This window comes from Poecilia reticulata, linkage group LG13, assembly GCF_000633615.1.
Source record: "Poecilia reticulata strain Guanapo linkage group LG13, Guppy_female_1.0+MT, whole genome shotgun sequence".
Taxonomy (NCBI): domain Eukaryota; kingdom Metazoa; phylum Chordata; class Actinopteri; order Cyprinodontiformes; family Poeciliidae; genus Poecilia; species Poecilia reticulata.
Window position 1 is genome coordinate 15,533,940 of NC_024343.1, and position 20,888 is coordinate 15,554,827.

Sequence of the window (20,888 nt, forward strand, 5' to 3'; positions counted from 1 at the left end):
AAATTAGGATTAATTGTTGGTTAATGATTTATTAGATGAATATGAGTTCTATTTAATTAACTAAGAGCGTCCATTTAAAAGTTTTTCAGCGTTTTAGTGTGTCCTCCATCCAGAAGAGGGCGCCGCTTGTCATTCCAAAGTGAAGTCTGTTGATGAGAGAAAGATGGCCGAGGCAAAGCAGAACAGAAAAGTGAAGCAGTCCAAACGGGGTACGGAGTGAGATGGAAAATGCACTTTACGCAGATCTGTTTTTGAAATATAGCAGCGTTAACTTTTCAGCCAAAAATGACTGATACCTACGAAGATGATGATGTGATGACGGAAGAGCGGAGGGCATTGCACAGACAAATGGTAACATGAGAGAAGAAGAAGACATGAAGACAAGAAACAATTGATTTTGTGGGCTGTCATGAGTTAATGCACTTCATGGATCAAAATGTTAACATTCCTTCAAGAGCAACCATAACCAACCTCCTAATAAAAGAAAAAAGGTGATATTATGATACTTTGGTTATAACAAGTGACTGGTTGACAGCCTTTTTGTAATCTTGCACCAGTCTGTCTTTCCCCCCATAAGCAAGGCATTTTCGTCCACATGGCCACAGCTCACTGGACCCTTTTTAAGGACCAGTCTCTGTACATCTGTGTGTGAAAATCCCAGTAGATCATCAGTTTGTAAAATACTCAGCGCCGCCTGTCTGGCGCCAACAAACAACCCACATTTCAAGTCACTTATAAATCTCCTTTCTCACATTACCCGTGATACTCTGTTTGAACTTCTGTATTTATGTTGGCCGAAGCTTAAATATATCGAGTTGCTGCCATAAGATTTGCTTTTGTGCGATACGCATTAAACAGGTTCACCAAATAAACTGGTCAGTGAGCGTATGTACTTAAATATGAATCTGGCTATTTAAAGGGTGTCCAGTAGCTGTCCTCAAGTACCATTGCCCGGCCTTTTTTTTTTATCTGTTTTTCTGCTTCACTGATCCTTGGGCTGCCACCTTATCGTGGTGGAGGGGTTTGAGTGTCCCAATGATCTTAGGAGCTATGCTGTCTGGGGCTTTATTCCCCTGGTAGGGTTACCCAAGGCAGACAGGTCCTAGGTGAGGATCCAGACAAAGTGCAGCCCGAAGACCCCTTATGATGGAGTCGAACTTTGGATCTGGTGTTCCCTCGCCCGGACGTGGGTCACCGGGGCCCCACTCTGGAGCCAGGCCTGGAGGTGGGGCACGATGGCGAGCGCCTGGTGGCCGGGCTTTTACCCACGTAGCCCGGCCGGACTCAGCCCGAAGAGGAGACGTGGGTCTCCCTTCCAATGGGCTCACCACCTGTCGGAGGGGCCAAAGGGGTCGGGGGCATTGTGTTACGAGCGGCAGCCGAGGGAGGGGACCCTGGCGGTCTGATCCTCAGCTGCAGAAGCTGGCTCTTGGGACATCGAACGTCACCTCTCTGGTGGGGAAGGAACCGGAGCTAGTGTGCGAGGCTGAGAGGTTCCGGCTAGAAATAGTTGGCCTCACCTTGACGCATGGCTCTGGTTCTGGAACCAGTCTCCTTGAGAGGGGCTGGACGTACTTCCACTCTGGAGTTGCCCATGGTGAGAGGCGCCAGGCAGGAATGGGCATACTTGTTGCCCCCCATCTTGGCGCCTGCACATTGGGGTTTACCCAGGTGAACGAGAGGGTAGCCTCCCTCTGCCTATGGGTGGGGGGATGGGTTCTGACTGTTGTCTGTGCTTACGGGCCGAACAGCAGTTCAGATTACCCACCCTTCTTGGAGTCCTTAGAGGGGGTACTGGAGAGTGCCCCTCCTGGGGACTCCCTTGTCCTACTGGGGGACTTCAACGCTCATGCGGGCAATGACGGTAAGACGTTGAGGGGCATGGTTGGGAGGAACGACCACCCGATTTGAACTCGAGTGGTGTTCTGTTGTTGGACTTCTGTGCTCGTCACGGATTGTCCATCACGAACACCATGTTCAAGCATAAGGGTGTCCATATGTGCACTTGGCACCAGGACACCCTAGGCCACAGTTCGATGATCGATTTTGTCATCGTTTCATCGGATCTGCGGCCGTATGTCTTGGATACTCGGGTGAAGAGAGGTGCTGAGCTGTCCACTGACCACTACCTGGTGGTGAGTTGGCTCCGGTGGTGGAGGAGGAAGCCGGTCGGATCTGGCAGGCCCAAACGTGTAGTGAGGGTCTGCTGGGAACGTCTGGTGGAGTCCCCTGTGAGACGGAGCTTTAACTCCAATCTCTGGCAGAACTTCGAACACGTGCGGGGGTAGGTGAGGGAAATTGAGTCTGAGTGGACCATGTTCCGTACCTCYATTGCCGAGGCGGCTTATCGGAGCTGTGGCCGCAAGGTTGTTGGTGCCTGTCGCGGCGGCAACCCTCGAAGCCGTTGGTGGACACCTTCGGTGAGGGATGCTGTCAAGCTGAAGAAGTAGTCCTACCAGGCCTTTTTGGGCTGTGGGACTGCAGACGCAGCTGATGGATACGAAGCGGCATGCAGCTCGGGTGGTCGCTAAGGCAAAAACTCAGGAGGAGTTTGGAGAGACCTTGGAGAAAGACTACCGTACGGCATCGAGGCAATTTTGGTCCACCATCCGGTGTCTCAGGAGGGGGAAGCAGTGCAGCACCAACACTGTTTATAGTGGGGATGGTGCGCTGCTGACCTCAACTTGGGACATTGTGGGCCAGTGGGCAGAATACTTCGAAGACCTCCTCAATCCCACCAACATACCTTCTGTTGAAGAAGCTGAGCCTGGGGACTCTGGGTTGGGCTCTCCAATCTCTGGGGACGAGGTYGCCGAGGTGGTCAAAAAGCTCCTCGGTGGCAGGGCCCCGGGGGKGGATGAGATCYGCCCGGAGTTCCTTAAGGCTCTGGATGTTGTAGGGTTTTCTTGGCTCACGCGACTCTGCAATATCGCATGGACATCGGGGGCAGTTCCCTGGATTGGTAGACTGGGGTGGTGGTCCCCCTGTTCAAAAAGGGGGACCAGAGGGTGTGCTCCAATTACAGAGGGGTCACACACTTAAGCCTCCCTGTTAAGGTCTATTTAGGGGTCCTGGAGTGGAGAGTCCGTCAGATAGTCGAACCTTGGTTTCAGGAAGAGCAGTGTGGTTTTCGTCCTGGTCGTGGAACACTGGACCAGCTCTACACCCCCAGCAGGGTCCTGGAGGGTGCATGGCAGTTCGCCCAACCAGTCTACATGTGTTTTGTGGACTTGGAGAAGGCGTTCGACCGTGTCCCCAGGAGGGCCTTGTGGGGGGTTCTCCCTTTGATGCAGGCTGTCAGGTCCCTGTATGACCGGTGTCAGAGTCTGGTCCGCATTGCCGGCAGTAAGTCGGGCTCGTTTCAGGTGAGAGTTGGACTCCGCCAAGGCTGCCCTTTGTCACCGAATCTGTTCATTACTTTCATGGACAGAATTTCTAGGAGCAGCCGAGGTGTTGAGGGGATCCGTTTTGGTGGCCTTAGGATCACATCTCTGCTTTTTGCGGATGATGTGGTCCTGTTGGCTTCATCAGATCGTGATATGCAGCTCTCGCTGGAGCGGTTCRCGGCCGAGTGTGAAGCGGCCGGGATGAGGCTCAGTGCCTCCAAATCCGAGGCCATGCTCTTGAGCCGGAAAAGGGTAGAGTGCCTTCTCAGGGTCAGGGGGGTCGTTCTGCCTCAAGTGGAGGAGTTTAAGTATCTGGGGATCTTGTTCATGAATGGGGGAAGAAGGGAGCGGGAGATCGACAGGCGGATTGGGGCAGCGTCTGCCGTGAAGCGGGCGCTGTACCGGTCCGTCGTGGTGAAGAGAGAGCTGAATCAAAAAGCGAAGCTCTCGATTTACCGGTCGATCTACGTTCCCACCCTCATCTATGGTCATGAGCTTTGGGTCATGACCGAAAGAACGAGATCACGGGTACAAGCGGCCGAAATGGGTTTCCTCCGCAGGGTGGCTGGGCTCTCCCTTAGAGATTGGGTGAGAAGCTCGGTCATCCGGAAGTCTGGGCCTCCCTTCTGAAGCTGCTGCCCCCGCGACCAGACCCCGGATAAGCGGCAGAAAATGAATTAATGTTTTTATGCTTCAATATAAATTATTGAAATTAAAATGTCATTAACAGGGATCTGTAGAACTTGATAATATGCTGGCGAGGTAACGAAACAGTTTGAATCTGGTAAGATGAAGCAATAACATCTAAAATGTGCAGAATATCAGTCGTTTGAGGAGGGGATTCAGGGATCCCTGTATGATCAGATCTGATTGTACTGGAATGAATTGGTGTGATATTAATTAAAATCAAACGGAAACAGTTGGGTGGGAATTGGACGTTCTTGAATTGCAAAGTGTCTTGAGGCAGGTTTAGTTGTAATCTGGTGCTATATAAATAAAACTAAATTAAACTGGATTTAATTAAAAGCATTTTCAAAACAACACCAAAACGATACAGCTTATTTCCATGAGGAGCACATACAGGCAGGCCAAGACGTTACACACTGGTATGTATGAGTGAGGAAAGGGTTGCAGGGTAAAGGGGAGGAGGGAAGGGGCTACGAGTTTATTTATTTAAGTTTTATCATTTGTGTTTGCGTGCGTGTGTGTGTGTGTGTGTGACAGCCAGGATATTTCGGCAGACGTTCAGGCAAGGATGCATGACGACGACGCAGTGACAGGAGGGATTATGGGTGCGTGGAGAGGAAATGGAACATGGAGAACAAAACAAACAGGCGAGGGGTTGATAGTGCAGGAAGGGGGTGGAATGGACGGCCCCCGCTTTGCAGAGGGGGATAATATGTCAGCCGACGCCACGTGTCAAAGCGTGTTTTTGATTGTTTTGCGTGGACTCGATTGTGCGTGAGAGAAAGTGAGCCTGCGAGCCTCGCATCAAGGCTCAAAATGACATCACAAAGTGAAAGTGGGCCACACGGGGCACTGCCAGGCCCAATCTCGTGCTCATCTAACCTTCAAATGACATTAGGCATCCCGTCAACATACGATGAGTCACTCGCAACTTGATGTGATTTATTCAATCCAACGGAGAGGTTTGGATCGCAGGATACAAATCACTTAGATGGAGGCTGTGGAGTGGAGAATCTCTGTGTGTGTGCGTGTGCGTGCGTGTGTGGGTGTGTGTGAGAGGGGGGAGGAGGGTGGGTCTGGAGGTGGTGGAGGGTGTAATCATGTGAACAACTTTTTCTCCCACAGACAAAGTTTTCCTCTCACAGCACAAAGCTGTAGAAACCCAGTTGAATTTCTCAGTCTCTTTTTGCCCCCCAAACTCTTAAAGTTGTGGATTTATATCAGAAACATTAACCTAAAAGTAAGTGGTCCTTGAGGATCATATATATATAGTGATTTATCATATACAACAGAAAATAAAATTTGATACATCCCAAAGAGCTTGCCAAAGTATATCGCTTGAGCATTTTCATATTCTGTCTTTCACAACATTTTATGGATTTTATCACATTTTTGTTGTGGAGAAACAAAGTAGTGGATGATTGTGAAGTGGAATAATTTTTAATAATAAAAAAAAAAAGGAATCTGAAATAAAATCCAGTGCAATATAATGCCTTCAGAATTCGGTCTACGGTCTTTTTGGATGAACTTTGCACGTTCCGCCTGCTCACAAATGGATCTGTTCTGTGAAGGCCTCATATTTTTATTACAGAACATCAGAGAACAAACGGCATCGTAGAGCCCAAGGATTACACCAGACACATCAGAGGAAACGTTGTGGAAAAGATTACAGCGGGGTTAGATTATAAAATAATAATCCAAGCTTTCATCACATCACAGAGCAATGCCCAATCCATCATCCAAAAACGGAAAGACACCTGAAAACATACTACGAGATGAATAAATCTGCTTAAAGTATAATTACTATTGGTGCACTAACAAAAATCTGGCCTTTATGAAAAAGTTGTTGAAACAAAATCGAGGCCAAACCCATAGCTATAGTCCCCTGTGCAACTTGTCAAATGTAACTAAGATGAGTACAAATACAAGAAGCCACTTTGTTAATATGAATCTGAAAAGTTTGAGCTACATTCAAGATGCTTTGTGGGGAAAAACTAACACCCTAAAAACATCATTGTCACAGTGAGACATGGTCAGAAAGTGAAAAAAATCTGAGGCAAAGGCTCACCCTCCAACAAGGTGACATGAATAAAACCAGAGTAAAATTTAAAGACTACAGTCACTATAAGATGTGGCTAAATTTGTGAAATTTGCAAACAAGAATGGATAAAAAAATCTGTTTCTATATGTGCAAACCTTGCAGTGGCAGACCTCAAAGGACTTGAAATTTCGGCAAAGACATTGACTCAGGGTGGCTAATAAATGCACAATAAACACTAACATTTTTATGATTATGACAAATGTGAAAATAATTCATTGTTCTCTTCCCATTCGTAGTAATGTGCTACATTGTGTAGGTCCTTCACTTAAAGTCCTAGTAAAATACATTTACATTTTTGGTTCCAACAAGCCAAAGTCGAAAAACGGGGGAAGGAATTCTTCACTTCAATCACCTGTTTGTCTAAAGTTTATCAGCATCATCAAGTAAAAGTAATTTTCAGATTAAGAATTGCATTTCATTATCCAAGCCCAAAGCCCCTGAAATCACAGAGCGCCTTACCTAATTTGGTAAGGAGTTCAAAGCAAATCTCAGAGACCATTACAACATGTAACAAGTTGAATTTAACAGCTTTTAAAAAACGATGAGCAGCAAAAAAAACGATCTTCACTCCAGGGAGCTTTGTCTGATGATAATTTGCTCTTTTAATAAGGATCAGAAAAAGATGCTTAACTCTCACCAATCCTCTCCACAGGGACCTCGTCTAAATCCTCACTTGCTTTTTATTTACAATTAAATTTGCAAGCTATAAAACTAAATTTTATGGAAGAAGGTGCTGCACAGCGGCAGAGTTGTTAGCACTGTTGCTTGCCTAGGTCCTCGGTCCGAATGCTGGCCCAGGGTCTTTTTGTATGGGCTTTGCATATTCTTCCCACTCATGCGTGGGTTCTCTCCAGGTACTGCGGCTTCCTCTCACAGTTCAAACACAGTTAATTGGGATCTCTAAATTGCCCTGAGGTATGAGTGAGTGCGTGCATGGTTGTTTGTCCTGAGCGTCTCTGTAGCCGTGTTTCCATCTGTGTTTTTTTCATGTGCATTTTGAGGTATTACATTGGAAATGTTTGAAGGAAACGGCAAAATTCTAAATAAAAAAGCTTTTAAGCTTGCTTGAGGTGGTTTCTGGATTTTCCCAAAAAGGGCGTAATGAGCAAAAGGGGATTTGGAAACACACGAGCTACATGTGCCGAACTTCTGACATAGTGAACTTCAAGCTCAGAGAGCAGGACTCGATTTTTCTGAGATTTTTCTGTAGTTTGCTAGTTTGCAAACTCTGCAGCTTATTTATTACAGCCATGAGCAGCATCAACCTCTGAGGAAATATGTAGCCTGGCTGATTCGTTCCAAACCAGTAGATGGAAACATGACTAATTCACATTTTCTTTTTTGCAAAATTTTTAAAAGTTGGTCCAAAATTCTAGTGCCAGTTGGATGGAAACATGGCTTGTGTTGCCATGTGATGGACTGGAGACCTTTTGCTCTACGACTGCTGCACATAGGGAGCCATCTTCCCTGTGACTGCACAGACAAGTAGGTATAGAAAATGGAAGAATGTATGGATAATGGAAACAGGGTGATATAATTGCACATGATGTAGCTTCAAACATGGGAGCACAAAGAAAAGAAGGTCAACATTCTGCTCAGTGATGACGGACGAAACAAATTACCCTTGCCTAACCTTACTTCCTTATCCAGCTCTTCACATCACACTAGTCAGACAAACAACAACAACAAAAAAAATCATCTGAAGAAAAATAAAGCATTCTCTACAGCTGGAAGTTAAATCTGTTAGTGGGCAAGAGAAAAACCAAGACTGGAGATGGGCGGCCATTTGAAGACACTGATGAGCGTCTTGAGATGATGATTCAGGGGAAACAGATTAGGCAGAGGAGCAGTGTGGCAGATCGTTAGTCAGAGTTGTCAGGGCCAGATACAGATGAAGTGTCAGCACAGGAAGACAGGAGTAGTGAATGGCTAGACAAAGTAGAGCGAACAGAATTCAGATATCTGGATGGGGAAGGGAGAGCAGGATGCAAAAAGGATGGAAAATTAAGAATGATTCATGTTTACAGGCTGAACGATCTGCTAGTCAACTATGAACATCTATAATCAAAAGTTTCTGTAGCTTCACAGAGTTAATAGTCAGTTGCTATGCATCATGTTATGACTTATTCTGCTACAAATCCTTAAATCTTACCTGATCCTATTTAGAAATGCATGTATTTACCAATAAATGTAATTTTTCAGATTACTATGTTCAGGTAACTAATCCTACTAATGACTGGTGAATGAAGCGTGCAAATCCTACAGTCCACCACATTGTATGTAGTCAGTTCTGTTTTAAGAAAATTTCAGAAATATAAGTTAATTATTTATGTTAATATCTGGAAAATAAAGTGATTTAATTTATGGCAAACCTTCCAAATTGACTGTTTGATTCATCAACAAAAAATTGAATTGTAACTCGTCAAGTCAGGACGACCTACTTCCTATAATAATAATAATAATCATCAATGTAATTTGTACTGAACTTTTCATTAGAAAAAAATCTCAAAGTGCTTCCTACTATTTTGTCTAAATTGTTTGGCTTCAGTGCTTCTTATAGCTAAGTGAGGAACACTTACCTCTCTCCTCACTCTGAGTTGCAATATGTTGAGGGATTTCTTACTTGTTCATTTCCAGCCAAGATACAGGTTCTTTGTTGACTCAGTGGTATGTTGTTTTCTTTTTTGGCATCCAGTTCTCCTCTAGCTTCAAGTTTTTTGTATAAATACAAATTAATTACCATGAAACAACAATGCAGCATGAGTCCTGAACATCTTAAGATTTAACGCCATTTAAAACAGACAAGTGGTTACATTTACTTTTACATTTAACTGAAGCTTAAAACAATGTAGGCTGTTTATATTTGAACATAAATGTAGCATTGCAGAACTTCTACATGTTACATAAACCATTTGAAAATCTTATATTTCATTATATTTATCTTCCAAACAGACAAACTCTCCAATATTTAACTTCACAGTAAGAATAAGAAATCACAGACTTTCTAAATATCCATAATATCTACTTCCTCTTTTTACACACTGCTTTTCCCCCTTCAATTTCTGTTACTGTGGCGTGAAAGCAGTGTATCACTCAAGTTATTCACTTTTCTTTACCTGCATCCATGAAATATTGTAACAATTACAAAGCATGAAATGCATAAATAACCGTCTTTTTTCCAACAAGGGGATTTTATGTCTACATTGGAAGGCAAGCTAAAGGCTGATTTGAAAATAATGTTCAGCCTCTTACTACTAAGAGGATAGAATCTTTCCATGCAAATACCTAATATTAGGAACATTATTAGGTCCTTTAGAGTACCTTTGAAGCTTAAATAACCAGCAGTTCATTCTCCAAAAAATAGCCCGCTCTGAAACCAATGACTACTTTATCATAATTTATCAAAACACGGTGGGACCTGTAACTCACTTTTACCCTCCTGGGATTACAACTACACCCAAAAACTCTTGAAAGCAATTTGGATTGATTAAATGTTCTTTTGATCAGATTACGCAGTGATATGCGGCAACTGTTCAGATCTACGACACGGTTTAAAATGGCCAGCGACTCCAATCTGGAGTTCAGGACTGAACTTTCACTTCTACAAAAATTTAATTAGGTGCCATCTGAAGGTGAAACCGCCTGCCCACACACACTTAATTAAAACAGATCAAGTTCTTACGCTGATAACACATGGAGATCTGCAAGTTTATTTTAGTATATCTTGTGTTGGTCTGAGATGAGTGGTTTAAAAAAAAAAAAAAAAAAGGTTATATTGCGTCCAGAGGTGTTTGTATTTATGGAAAGTAACGGTATATCTTTCCAACAGAGATGAAACATTTTTTCCACCATAGCCAGCAGATATAAAAGGCTCGTAACACTGAGCTTTACAAGCCGGTCTTGGGTTTTATAACAGAGGAATAATGACAGCTTTCTTTTGAGCAAATGACAGTGTAGAAAATCACCGGAATGCTTTAGAAATATAAAGAAGGATAAAAATATTAAATAGGGATTTTTCCCCCTGAAATAATAAATAAAAGTATGTTGTTTTTTTTAAAGTTGAAAGACAATACTAGATGGACATTTATAAACACAATCTTACCACACAACTTTGTATCTGAAGATGCCAAACTACACAATCAATCATAAAGATATAGTAGTGTTTATTATCTTGTAAGATTAAAGATCAAGTAAGACACATTAGCATTTACTATTCCATTTAACTCTTTACATATATTATGTACTGGTAATAGATAAGATCCAAACTGACATTCAATCAAGAATTGAATTTAAATTGTTTTTGTTTTTCAAAATTTTACCTTCCACACATTTTTTACAATCTAATGTCATGCAAAATCTTGAATTTGTGTGAAACAGTTTTTCAGGTAATCTAAAATGCATAATGACATATTGTTTTTTTTTTTTACTTGTTTATTTTCTTCAAAAAGTACATTTAAGCTGCAGAGAACTACCAGAAGAAGATCAAAATACAGAGTAAGTCCTCACCCCAAAAGCAGGTTTTTGTCATGTACGCCACATAAAACCTGTATGTACAGAGATTCCTAGAACAAAGCAAGATTTACCTTTCAGGTAAAGTGTATGGGCTTAATTTAAACAAAACAAATGCCAACAGGGTAAAAAACATGAAATAAAACACCATTGTTTTAACTACCCACTTGCGTTTTTGTTGCATGTCATGCTTTGAGAACATCACGTTGGACGCTGCCTGTTCAAAGGGCTTCAAGCTGCTTGAAGACATAACAGCTTTTATGAAAAGGATAGCCCGATAAAATGGTGATGCACTTTCATAAGCGTATGGTAAAGCAAACAAAGAATGCAATGTGTTATGTCCGGAGAAGTACAATTAGCGCTGAAAAACTGAGGGAAAGCGCATCCTGAAAGTTCCCTTTGTCCTCTTCTGTGTATTTATGTAAGAGCCAGAGCCATTTAAAACACAATAACTAGGATGAGTCACTAATTACAACAACTAAGGAGACAAAAGCTTAGCAGTTTTTAATCTCACAGCTTCTGCATGCCATCCCTGACTGCCAAGGGCACCCAGCTGATCATTAAATAATGTCAGCTAAAGTTATTGTGCTTCACAGAGCAATAGCTGGATTTTTTTTTTAGTTTAGGAAAATGGTGTCACTGAATGGGTGGCTGATGGGTCGTTATTTTGAAAGTACAAAAATCTGCGGGCTGTCCTTCAGCAGAAGAAAAGCAAGATTATTTACAATGTGAAAACATGTAAAGTGAGAAAGTACAAAAATCTGCGGGCTGTCCTTCAGCAGAAGAAAAGCAAGATTATTTACAATGTGAAAACATGTAAAGTGAGAAAAAATAAGCCGGCTGAAGGAGAACAGAGAGCAAGAACAGAAGACGGTATTTCAAGGGTTGAGGAGGAAGCTAGCATACGCTTAATGAGTCATAAATCAGCTTGATATGAATCCTCTCAGCAGCGCTATTAGAGCAAAGTGTTTTGAACCTCATTAATTTACAAAAAGGAGCAGCTATCTGCTAAGTTTACTGTAGAGTCAGATTTTCTCTGAGCCACCGTCGTTATGGTCCTCAGATAGCCGTCTCACATCTTAACCCAATGCAGATGTTATCCTCAGATCAGTGGTCAGCTTCTATAACTTCACATCGCAACTACAAATACTTTCCAAATGTCTCTCCATCTCAATCCTAATCATTCCTTTGCCATATAAAATAGAAACATCCAAGAAAACATGCAGAAGGACTTTGCGAAAATCAGTGAGTGAGAATGAATTGCTTCAAAAGCGTAATTAAAACCTTTCAGTTTTATCTTCAGATCATTCATCTTTTGTTTTGCCTGTCTTTTTTTTAAACTAAACTCTAATGCACAATTTGAACATTTAGTAAAACTGGCAGTTTTCATGTGTGAACTCGAACTTTAAGCAGTGTTAAGAGCAGTGCAGCTCTTGCTGGGAAAAACAGAAAAAAATAAAACAAAACACCCATCACCACTGCGTAAATACTGTGTTGGGAGCTAAATTGTGTGGTGAGATTTTTAGATTCTTATGGACAGCTTCTTGTTTAAGTGCAAACTAAGTTAATCTTTGTAAATGTTGTTTGACCAATAATCTATCAGAAAAAGGACAGTTTAGACTGGCAGGACTCTCCACCGACAGCTATGAGAACATATTATAAATTTAACAGTGCACTGACATTTGAAGTTAAGCAGTTCACAAAAACTACAGAAATTTATATCATTAAAAATGTTTGCACACCATTAAGTCTGCTTTTGGATAAAGCCCATTTTATTCATGCCTGCTGAGCAGAAAATCTGCAGTAACTCCACAATTTTATTGCAATATTCCAGTATAAACTTTAATCAGAGAACTAGATGAAATTCAGGACCGGCCACATGTTGCAGCGTGTCAAATGTCAAAAAGATAAATCAAAACAAGCGTCCAGAAAATCTGAGCCCATTAAGACAAATGGCTGTTTGTTTATTTTTTGTTTTTAACCACATGCCCACTCTAGCCAATCATGCTGTCTTATACTTCCATCCAGCTAAATAAATGACACACGATAAAAACGATACTTATTCCTTTGCTGATTAAATTCTTCAATGTCACACACCTGTCTGAGATTCACGCCATGTTACAGCTTTCAAGGAAATATAGCAGACCAGGCACAAATAAAACTATCATCTGAGGGATAAATTATTTTGCTGCTTTCAAACAACATTTATCGTTTGTCACAATTTAAATGTTCATGTTTCACCTAGCTCAAACTACTGAGTTCACCCCTCTGCGGCAGTGTGCTTCTGCAGTGTTAGCATTCAGAACATAACACTGCTGACCTCAAGCCCTCTGAATGCTAAAACATCAGAGACAGGGACTTTTTTCTGAAGTGGATTTGATGTAAACCAACTTGAAAAAAAAGTATTTTCTCTCCCTATGGACAAGCACTCAAGTCGTCATTTGAGCCTGTAAAAAAATGCAAGGCTGCAGCTTTGACATGTTTGGCTGCTTCATCACAGATTAATGGCCAACTTTACACCACTTTGCTGTAAGGCAGTTTTTTAAAGGCATGTCATATAAAAGGAACACACTGGTAAAAAGAAGGCATAAATTAAATGTTTTCCTTAAATTATTTTGTTTAATTTTATTCAAAGTTAAGGTCGTTAGGATTGAAGGGTGCCACTAAATCTCAAAAAGTGAATTATGGGGTCTGCTGGTTCATGACATTTTCACATCAAGACTTCTGCCGACGTGATTGTTAATTTTATAAGCTACTCATTCACATATAAAACAGACAATTAAGCAACAATAAAAATGTGAACGATTTAGATAATGATCAAAGTTACAGAATTGGAAAAAAAAAAGATTCTTGACCAACACTGAATAATTTGCAATCAGTGACGAATTGAGGTTTGAAGTATTAGCATTTGATCATGTCCAGGAGAATTGGTGTTTTGATTAAACTAATGACTACAAAGACAATGGGAGGCTGCTTTAGCTCCAGAAATACAGACAGGATAGCATCAAGTACTTAAGCTTAGTGTGAAATTATTGCTGCAGAAAAAACAGAAACAAGCGATGAATATGAAATTATGACTGAAATCTTGGGGTTTAGTCTTAACCATACCAAGGACTAATCTTACTTCAGATGACTTTTGGACTGCCGGTTCTTCCTGTTGCGAATGGATGATGGCCTTCCCTCAACACAGTAAATACCAGACTGCAGGTCCACTGGAGATGTTCAACCGGCTGGCGCAGTCAAGAAAATATATTCACCAAGTGTTTTACTTGGAAAAGCCATTAGAAACAGTTTTTGAAAATTGAGTCTTGTCAAAAGAAAATGAAAAGTAATAGTTATTTATTTGTTTAAAGTCTCAGACATAGAGATCCCAACACAAGAGGGGTGGCTTAGATATTTACATCAGGTCAGCACAGCCTGACCGGATGTAAGCCAGTGCAACTGATGAGTCTGGGCATAAACAGAATCTCTGCTTCCTCCACCCTTTTCCACCAATACCTAGACTTTAGTGCAAACAAGAAAACAATCTTCTCAATTTCCCACACACATTCAAACTTATTGAACTCAAAATTTGCCAGCTGTGTTTCTGAAAAAGTGATGCAGATTTATAGTCTCGGTTTTCTGACGTTAGCTGAAAGATTTGTCAACAAGTGTTGACAAATCAACACTTGATGCTATTCCTCATCTGCGTCAAGCTGTGACTTGCTGTGCATTGAGAGATGGTTTCAGTCACACTATATTGGTTGTAACATGTGTGTTTATGTTGCTTTTCTATCATGTTGTACCCACCTGCCAAAACTGTCCTCAAAACTGCAGTACGCTGGATATTTTGGGACCATGTTCTGTACTTATACAAGCACATCAGCAGTTTCTGAAACACTGAGATCCCGCTGGCCTGCATCAACAAACCACGCTATGTTCAGACTCCCTCTAGTCCTTTTTCCTCTCCATCATCGTCAAGCTGCAACAAATGCTTTTTACAGCCATCTGGATATTTAAATGTAGTAAGTTGCTCTCAGGTGATCAACAGATCTGCCATTAGTGTTAATAAGCTGTTGAACAGGCTTACTTAATAAAGTGGCTGGTAAATGTAATTGAATAGCAATTGGACCTATTTGACTAGTTCGGTGCCTCAAGACTGAATCTGCTGTGAATTGATGCTGTATCAATTATTCTTTTATTCAAGAAACAGAGCTCAGTCACCGGATGGAATACACTACATACTATAAATGGGTTGGTATATATCAGGGCAAAAGGCAGCAGAGCTGTGAGAAACACAGGCTTGATTGTCAAAAGATTATTACCCAGAGTAGATCATCCCACTAAGATCTCGCCAAAGTTTCCGAAAAACCAAGACAACTTCAAGAAGCCCAAATGAAGAACTCGGACAAAATGTCCTAATAGGTTTACAACTAGAATAGATGATGTGAACAGAGCTGCTAAGACTCTGAAATACTTTGGTTTAGAAAGAAATGTTCATTCAATCATGCAAACAAAACCTCTACTTTACCAATAAGCATTCATAAAAAGATCACAATCAACAAGAAAGAGAACAGTAAAAAATCATTCATTTATCCAGTGAGTTTAGTTAACTCTTGTATTCTTAAATAAAGTGTTAGCAGCAGCAGCACCAGAAGTACTAGCAGCAAAAAAACATATTTTTAAATAATTTATTTTAAAGGAGTGGCATTATGTATATTTCAGAATTGTGCTGCTTCATAGCACAATCAAGTGTAACCTACAGAAGATAGAAAAACGCTCTACACATAAACATAAGAAATGTGACGATGCAATTTGACGTCTTGAAATTCACCCACTTTTATGAGCAAGTTGTGTACAAAGGAGCCAGAAGTCTAAAACAACATCTCAATGTGAAACATGTAGCGAGCACAGACGTCTCCAACGGTCGTGTCAACGTCCACATGCCTCATTTCTAAGAAAGTATTTTTTTTTAAAAAGAAGCTACCTCAGTTTTCAGGGGTTTCTAAAACGCTTGAAAATTGAATGGGTGTAAAAGCACATTGCAACAATCTGATGGTTGAATAACCAAATAGTAGCAAAAATGGTTTTGAATTGAAAATTTTGCTTATTTTGTTGATATATAGCTTACCACTAAAATGTGATTAATTGAAATCATCTATTGCAGACTACTATTAACTCAATTAAAAACTTAATCAAGTCCCGCCACTTATTTATTTATTTATTTGGTGCTAAAATGCTCTCCAATGACTGGAGCCACGGTGGTCGCTACAGCAAGTCTCTAATACGCTGTCCAACAAAATGAGGTAGAAAATCAACCATTTAACTCTGAAATAATGAATCCGTGCCATCAGTCCTCTATATGAGCTCTTCCTAATGAAGCATTAATTCAAAGTAGAGTACCAATTAAAGTTTTCTGTTGTAATGCATTACATGAGTGCAGCGTTAGATTATTGATGTGCTCCTTTAGGTGTGAAATTTGTATTATATTTGCCAACATGTCAATGCATTTTCTTACCAGGGAGGTGAAGATGTAAGTGTAGTAGACAGATAACATCCCCAACTCTGATGCCTGCAGGGAAAATGACAAGAAGGGCAAAGGGAGAGGAGTAAAAAGTGAGAAAAATTAACCATCTATAAAGACCAGAACAAAACTAAGGAGCGTCTTTGGCAGAAAAAATAAATAAATAAACTGTGTGAAGTTCAAAGTCAGACACACAAATGGGCGGAGAAGAACAAAACATAAGGCTCTGAGGGAAAAATAAGGAGGGAGGAAAAAAGTTGAGAGGTCACTGAGTCATGTAACTGGAGCTTCATCTGAGCATGCAGATCAAATCCACATCTTGATAAGCACCGACGCATCATCATCTAACGAAACCTCTCGATGGAGCAATTAATTTCTGAGCTCCATTGGTATGCTGCTCGACGCTGTCACACAGTCTGATTAAATCAAAGTCGGCGAGGAGCAGCTGCGAAGGGCAGGGTGAACTTTATGAAGATTATTTTCTTAAAACACATGATCTGAACAGAAATTCATTAAGATGGCGACTTTAGTTTAATCCAGCTAGACAGACAGGTAATCTTAAATCCATAAATTTAAACTGCATTTGTAGGTACAAAGGGCTTAAATAAAAAAAAGAAGAAAAAAAAGCCTAATGCCCGACTCAGATGTGCCACATTTGAAGCTTATCCTTGAATATTTCCTTTTTAAATCAGAATGTTTTGATATGTTCATGTTCAAAACTTGCATAATGAGCATCTCAAACATGAAAATGATTTGAGGATTTTGTGTCAGTGAAGAATTATTAATGTCTAAGAATGTTCCTGAACGTGTGCTCTTAACAAGACTCAGTTATGAATTCAGATGAGGTGTAAAAAAGAAGCTCAGAAAATAAATTTCTAAGAAGTATAACGCTACTAAATATTACAGGAAAGCAGCAAATAAATTGTTTGTGACAGAACTCCAGATAAACTCACCGTATCCTTAAACAGCGAGCACCGTCATTTTAAAACAACGTCCATTAAACTACGTCCACTAATTACAGCTTTCTGACAATTATTGGTTGGCATTTACCCTTTAGTTTCACACAAAAAAAGCAAAGCTGTAGGATGAAAAACCGTTTTCTTTCTGATGCAGAAAATTATATATAACAATGCGCGACACATTTTCTTTGGGTGACTACCACTTTTAACAACATACAGCAGGGTTCATGTCATGATGTATGGTTGCTGCACGGATTTCATAGAGAGAGCAGAACATAAACAAAACAATCACAGGATGAAAAATGAAACCCATTTACTGCCTTTAAATAATGCTTCCTGCTTTTCATTTAGGACAAACCCTAAGGACTGTCAGAGACTGGCAGATTTGTAGTCATTCACTTTTTGACATGTTTGGCATCTCTGAGCTAAACCACAGATTGGACTTCAAAGCAATCTGCTGCAGGATTGCCTCTTAAAAATATCATATAAAGAGCAGTGAGAGTAGCGTATGCAGTCAAACTACAAGCACACATGTTGATGTTTATATTTAGGACTTTTGTGATGGACCAACACAAAAGTGCTGCAAAATTATAAAGTTCACAGAACATGAACACGTAGTTTCAGGGATAATAATCTACTACCAGAACCAGACGAGGAGAAGCAGCATTCAGTTTCTATGCACCACAGAWTTGGAACAAACTTCCAGAAAACTGTAAAACAGCTGAAACACTGGGTGCTTTTAAATCTCAACTTAAAACCCACCTGTTTAGAGTTGYTTATGGCTAAATTAGGGTTAGAGTGCGGGTTTTGATGTCTTCCATGTTTTTATGTCTTTAATGTTTTTAATTTCTTTTTCTTTCTTTTCGACGTTTTAATGATGTAATGTTTTTTTTTTTAAATCTTTCTCTTTCTCACTGTTTATTTCTGTTTTTATTTTAATTATGTAAAGCACTTTGAAATGTCTTGCTGCTGAAATGTGCTATACAAATAAAATTTGATTTGATTTGATTTGATTTACTTCCCCCAAGTAAAAATTTTGTAAAACCAACAGACTTCAAGAGTTACCAATTTAGAAATGGAGTTCACCTACATGCAATTTATTACAATATAAACAGCTATAAAGGCCTTCGTTTATTCAGCTGAAACAAACATCTGTGCTTTTATGTAGAGTCATATTGGTTGAGCCTGCCAGCTGTATCAATGTCCGGATCAGCTGTGACTCACCGTATGTTTCCCCAAACAAAACAAGGTAAACTTTCGGATTTTGTAATAATTTTACAGCAGCATAAAATATGATATATTCAGTAGTTTGAAAACAATCCCAATGGACTCGGAATCAGCTTGTCCACCAAATCAACTGATAAAGCAGATTGGCACAGAGTATATCTGCTTTACTAGTTCACTATTATCACTTCAAGAATATGTTTGCTTTTCCAACATGCCTTAGGGATATGACATCCTACAGGTGAGGAAACCAGTACAGATAACATCACAGTGATGCAGTTTCTAGAGAAAACCAGGAACAAGTCTCCCCAGGGGGCATTTTGAGTTATTGACAGATTCTGAAAGTGTGGATTCTAAGCTTTCTAATGATGTCAAACAAAAAAAACAAAAAAATAGAGGCGTTTTGGCCATTTGAATGTTGGCACATTACAAATCAGATCTCTGAAAGAACAGCCCTCAAAGCTACAGAGGAATCGTCCCCAAACTTGATGAGCTACAAGGGGGTATTAGAGAAAGGCTGTTCATTTAGAGTATGCAATAACTCCAACGCTCAGCACTGACTGTCAACAGCTATGACTGGGAAGGTGTGCAAACAGCAGTGAGCTTTTGTCTGGTTTATATATATTTTTAGAAGTTTTCAGCTTTCGTTCCATTTCCAATAAGGCTGTGAGCTTCTGTCTAGTGAGCCTTTGTCATGGAGTCGTCTGTGAATAAAACAAGACTTAATATACACTAGAGCGGCTGTTTCTTGGGATTTCCCGAGGCGCTGGATATGTATATGTTTTCATTAAATATAACATTTCAAATATAAATGTCAAATACCCATGTAGTTCTTTACTAGAAGTGTAGAGCATAGAAATAACATTTTAGAGCTATTTGTCATAAAAAAACATAAATAAAAGAAAAAGATAACATAGTGGAGGAATAAAAACGTTGACTTGATTTTCTTTTTTCAGAAACAAAAATCCTCTTTTGCACCATTAAATATAACAATTAAGGCAACAAACTAATTGTAAACACATGAAATGTGATTAAAAACAAAAAAGTGAACAATGAGCAAGCACTCATAACCTCCACCTCTTTCTTTGTATTGTATTTATCCACCAAATAAATATCATTTTAAAATATAAAAAACAACAATAGCTGCAGTGCAAGCAAAGAGAATATAAAACAAAGAAGAGCTCTCACTGAGCTCCTTTAGCGACAGAGCGCTGCATCCTGTGTGCACTAAGGAGAGTTATTGTAGCTCCTTCCTCCCAGAAGCTGTCAGATGCCATAACCATCACAAACTCAGAAGTGTTTCCATATATTCTGGTATTTGCACATCTTTGCTGAATAACATCTCCGCTGTTGCACAATTTTTATTCTAACTTATTGACTTATTTTGAATGGTCTTTTGAATGCCAACATACACATTTTGTAAATTTTTTACCTACTCAGTGGTTTTTATAACTATACAGTATTTATGTTGAATTTTTGCCCTTACTGTACAGTATGTTGTTCTTTATTCTGCCTTACATATTGCATATTCTTATCTTTGTAGGAACTGACTTACTTTGATTGTTTAGCACTTCACTGCTGTTGCATTGAAATGTCCCCATTATAGGACAACAGAGGAATTCGTTTTCCTACAGTTTGGAGTAAAGAGCTGATAAAAAGAACCAGGTTGTTTGTGTCACTACTCCACGACCCGTTCCTGTGTAAGGGAAAGATAATAATAAATACATGTTGGATTATGTTTACTTTCAGCCCAAAGGTTTGAATGGTTCACATACTTTTAAAGGCACTGTGGGTAAAAAAAAACATACATCAGAATACAAAGTGAAATTTTGAGGAAATAACATGAATATATATTGTGTGTAAAATGAAGTAAACTCCAAACAGAAGGAGCAGAGACAAAAACGTAAAGGAGACATGACGGTATGGACACCTGCTGCTACCAGCACAGAGCTTCTGAATGAAAGAAATGAATAAAATCTTCTCCCTCTGGCCCTCTTTTCTGTCCATTTAATGCTAACGCCTCTACAGACATCCATTTACTGAGTTTAGGAAACAATGTGGAGCATTTTTCTTTAAAAGGGGAACGACGCGATCACGTCTTCTTCAGAACCCGTGTGTCCATTAAAAAGTAGAGGGTTCGCTTCATGGTGAAATCCTAGGTGTTAGTATTATTTTGAGACAGTAACTACTCATATATTCCATTAGTAAAGAAGCACAAAAAGGTCGCTCATACACAGAGGCAGGAAGTGGACAAACTAATAGTGTCTGAAAGCTCTTTTGCTTTATAGCTTTGCATACTGCATTTGCATTTTAATGTAAAAAATGTCCCTTTAGAAAAAGGAACCAACAAATTCACTCAAATAGCATTTTGTTTCACTTTACATGTGTTTTAATCCTGGCTCTATTCCACATTAGAAAGAGGAAAAACCTGATCTATTATGACACAGTCGTCCACAAATCCCCACAGAATGTTTAAAAATGTATTTCTTTGAGTCGATGTCCTCATTTATAATTCCTAA

At 40.1% G+C, this 20,888-nt stretch overlaps 1 protein-coding gene across 6 annotated transcripts in view; it reads right to left on the bottom strand.

The window, feature by feature from the left end:
• grik4 (glutamate receptor, ionotropic, kainate 4) overlaps positions 1-20,888 on the bottom strand; it is a 347,487-nt gene that overhangs the window by 90,313 nt on the left and 236,286 nt on the right. For all 6 annotated transcript variants that reach the window (XM_017308264.1, XM_008425649.2, XM_008425647.2 and 3 more), the window contains one exon: positions 16,181-16,234. In XM_017308264.1, the coding sequence (XP_017163753.1) occupies positions 16,181-16,234 (54 nt within the window). The remainder of the gene's footprint in view (positions 1-16,180; positions 16,235-20,888) is intronic.